The sequence below is a fragment of the Papilio polytes genome, unplaced genomic scaffold, assembly GCF_000836215.1.
Source record: "Papilio polytes unplaced genomic scaffold, Ppol_1.0 DF823691.1, whole genome shotgun sequence".
NCBI lineage: Eukaryota > Metazoa > Arthropoda > Insecta > Lepidoptera > Papilionidae > Papilio > Papilio polytes.
The window spans coordinates 3,128,308-3,132,602 of record NW_013525513.1 but is presented as its reverse complement, the minus strand read 5'-3'; the positions used below and the strand labels follow the sequence as shown (position 1 = coordinate 3,132,602).

Sequence of the window (4,295 nt, the reverse complement as noted above, 5' to 3'; positions counted from 1 at the left end):
GACTCCCGCCATTCGACTATTGTCGTGAACCATATCCTAGCACGAGCCTAGAGCTTAGTTGGAATGGTTAAAGGAAATATTACTAAATTACCCAAATCTACATTTTTACATTGAAAAAACTATTATAAGTATTTATTGCTTTCGTGTTCAATTCAGTTATAACCAAAATGACTTATGCATAAATTTGGACGACAAAATACCAAATACTAAAATGCTCTTCACTTTTATGTGTGAGACTGTGAACTCTTAACGTTAAGTTCTTTCTGCTTTGAATTATTAATGAAAACTTGTAGTCTAATTTTGTCAACAGAGTAAACATATCACGGTATACTTTGTTCATGTTTTAGATATCCCTATAAAATTTACTAAGCACTTAGTAGTTTAAAAACCCTACTAAATATGTCATCACCGTACCGATGTTTTATTAAGCTGCAAACATTGTAAGTACACACGCTGTTTAACTACATTTCTGTAAAGAAATGTTTAAATATTTTATATCTAACATACAAACATTACCCCCTTAAGTTTTTCTAAATTCCCTTTTTACAAATTTGGGCTATGTTCAAGATTGTTTATATGAATACTTCATTTCTGTCATTCTTACTTTTAATATATTTTAAATTTTAACGACATGTTAAATACACAATTTTTGGTATGACACATATAACATAAAGGAAATTACAGAAGACACTAATAAAGAACCTTTAAACATGACAAAATTAATCTATTCCCAGTGTTATCTTGTTTCAGAGATTTCGGTTTAATGTAATATTTTATAATGTTCTATTCTCACTTTATCTCTGGTCTATTGTTTCTTCAGCAAACGTAACATCTCGGAAAGCGAGCTACTTTCCGATGGTGTTCGTTTGCTATTTATATTGTATATTTAAATGTATACCATTAAACATGTACTTAACAGGAAAATATTTTAAAAGCCAATTTATAACCTATACACAAAAATGTCAAAATTGAATTTATAATAATGATGCTAAATTATTTTCAAGGCAACTCAGGAACTACGTATCAAATTTAATTAATTTGAAAACTCACAAATGTATGTACTTTTCTGTTTGAATAACATTTTGAATTTGGCGTTGGTATTGGCTTTATAAATATTTTTGTTAATAAGATTTATAGACACCATATCGCTTGTATGCTTTTTGTATACAACGAAAATTAATTGAGATATACATGAAGATATATCTATTGTTGCAGGACGTGACGTTGCTGAAAGAAGGCGGTTCCCTTGGGTTCAGCATCATCGGCGGCACGGACCACTCCTGCGTACCCTTCGGCGGCAAGGAGCCGGGAATTTTTATCTCACATGTTAGTATAATAATTATACAATACTAGCTGTTCGCGTGCGGCTTCATCCGCATGAAATTATAAAAACTTTATTGTTATTGTTTACTTTAGTCAAATTCTCAATAGCAAATGTCAAAATTACCGTTACCACAATAACCTTGCTTTGGCAATGTTGGCAGCTTGTAGTTTATTTTAGTTTACCTTTTCTGCATGAAGGTTTTTTCCAAATTATTTACCCTCTAAGTTTTACAGCGTGAAAATATATAGCCTAAAGTGTGGCGTAAGTGTAGGGCTTTTTATTAAAACAAAAATTATTTAAAAAATACGCTGTAATTGCTGACTTCTTACGGCACAAAAAAGTGTGTGTTTACGCTTTATTATATTAGTATAGAGTATAGATATCATTGACAAAAAACATTTAGACGAATTGAAAACCTCCATTTTGAAAGAAAAAATGAATAGTTAGTTTTTGAATATGGTAATCTTTGAAACTATCAATCGTATTTTTGACTCTCCAATTATTGCGGAATAAATTAAACTGTTTTTATTTTAGGTACGATATGACTAAGACACATGATAAACTAACAAATTGTACACTCCTAACGGTAAATAACTAATAGGGCGTTATATTTGTAGGTTGTACCCGGGGGCGTGGCCGCGCGGTCAGGCAAATTACGTATGGGCGACCGCTTGCTGAAGGTGAATGGTAAAGAACTGACGGGCGCCACGCACCGCGAGGCCGTGCAGCTGCTGCTGCAGCCCGGGCCCACGCTGGCGCTCAGCGTGCGCCACGACCCGCTGCCGCCCGCCTTCCAGGTACACACAAAACACATAGATACATACACACAACCTATTCAAACATCAGTAATACATATACCTTGCTATAACAAACTACGTACCAGCTTCCTTTATCTAATTTCCGCTAAGCACTCTGCTAGCTATAGTTGTAAATGTCCAAAGGACTCACTGCATTTTTGCATTTTACTAAAAATTTGTTCTCTAAAAAATAGACTTATAGTGAAGTTAATCTCATTTCGACATACGGTGACCGAATAATGAAATGTTATTTAAGTATCTTACGAAGTAAAATTATGTTAAAGTTTCGAATTATTTGACAATATGTATGGTAGACATTGATGCTATGATTGAAAGCATGCTGAGTGAACTAACATTTTGCTAACATCTATTTTGTCTTACTTTACTGTAATATATGAATAGGTTATTATATATTTAGTTTATATACATACATAATTATATTTATAACAATTTTGCGTATATTACGAAAATATGCAATAACCCCTTTTATGAAAACAATTGCGACACATTAATATCGTTCAGTCTAAATCCGCTAATACAATATTTGTTTTTCGATTTGGCGATCCTGTATTATGCAGTAAGTGTACTGATTGCAAAGATAATCTCCACATCTCATAACAAAAAAAATACATTAATAAACGTTTAACAAACAAAAATTTGGGAATTTGCATGAAAGCCGGTACAAATATGATAATGAACCATAATTGATTGTAATAAGAATGTAAATTGAGTATGTCGCTTACGTAGCGTTTGGCGAAGAAAAATGATATGTGCATTCGCTTCGACTAAAGGCATTTGGATGAATAGAAATCTGCCGCTTGCATTCTTTGCCGGAGGTAATGCTTTCTGACTTGAACGAATCTAATGCACGTCAAATATGTTATAATTGAGAATTGTATGTAATAAAGCGTATGGTTGTTTTGTTTCACACGTGCGCACGATGGCCTCTGCGACACAATATCAGGGTCTCATTCAAGTTGAGATTGTTGACGCAACTGTAAGTGGAAGTCACCCGGCAATCTCGAACCTCTGTGTGTTTACATATTCTATGTCAGATTACCCCGTTCCGATCAGTGTGCGCTAACGTGCAATACCGAATGGTTATTCTTTTCATTAGGCTTTTATAGCAAATAAGGTCTATGACCTTGAATTCACATTGCCTTTGATAATAGCCATTCTGTTTCTTAAGGGTCTATAGCACATCCCAATACCGCACATTATTACACTGATAATAATGTTAAAATAATTAATTCTGCTATTATAATTGCTATTAATTTCAATAAGGCATCTTTTATTCAACTTATATTTAAGTAAAACATGCTCCATTATGAAGATCTATATTAATATTGGAAAAACCTAATACACTTCTAAGGTCCATACGAGACAAGGTCCTCTTGGTGCATAACTATTTTCTATAAAACAATTTTTACAAGATGTAAATGATTATTTAAACGACGAAGTTTTGCATTTGTCCCTATGAAAAATTATTTTTTTAAGAATTGGGTAAAATAAACTAAGTGAGAATTTAAAAAAAGTTGCATAGACCCTTAATTTTTCAAATAAGCTAGCCGTGAGCTAGCAAAAGATAGAATTTACAAATAGTTTGGCGATTGCATGACTAATGCTTTGCATGATGGTTTTTGTGAAATTAGTCCTGACGCTTATGTGAATTTTATATCGTATATGTGTTTAAAATATTTATATTTCGACTTATACTTTTGCATTACGTTTTCTAACTGTACATGTTATTCTAGGAGCTAACGATAATAAAGCAAGAAGGTGAGAAGCTGGGTATGCACATCAAGGGTGGTTTGAACGGGCAGCGCGGCAACCCCAACGACCCCAACGACGAGGGCGTCTTCATATCGAAGATCAACAGCGGCGGCGCTGCCAGAAGGGACGGAAGATTAAAGGTAACAAGATATTTGCAACAAATGCTTTGAAATTATTAGTGAATTTATTTTTTATTTTGCTGGATTTTTAAAAACGCAATACAAGCGTTGAAAAATAAGTTTTTTCTTACTAGAATCATACTAATTTTTTAAATGCTTAAGTTTGGATGGATAGATGTTTGTTACTACGTCTTAGAGATACGTATCTCTAAGACGGTTCAACTGATCTCAGTAAAATTAATCATTGATGTAGAACATAGTCTGGAAAGAAGTCTACCGTAA

General features: G+C 33.3%; 1 protein-coding gene across 1 annotated transcript in view; it reads left to right on the top strand.

The window, feature by feature from the left end:
- Window positions 1–4,295, top strand: part of LOC106104060 (protein scribble homolog) — a 73,582-nt gene that overhangs the window by 57,409 nt on the left and 11,878 nt on the right. The window contains exons 21-23 of the mRNA XM_013283997.1: window positions 1,216–1,326; window positions 1,942–2,121; window positions 3,876–4,058. Of these exons, the coding sequence (XP_013139451.1) occupies window positions 1,216–1,326; window positions 1,942–2,121; window positions 3,876–4,058 (474 nt within the window). The remainder of the gene's footprint in view (window positions 1–1,215; window positions 1,327–1,941; window positions 2,122–3,875; window positions 4,059–4,295) is intronic.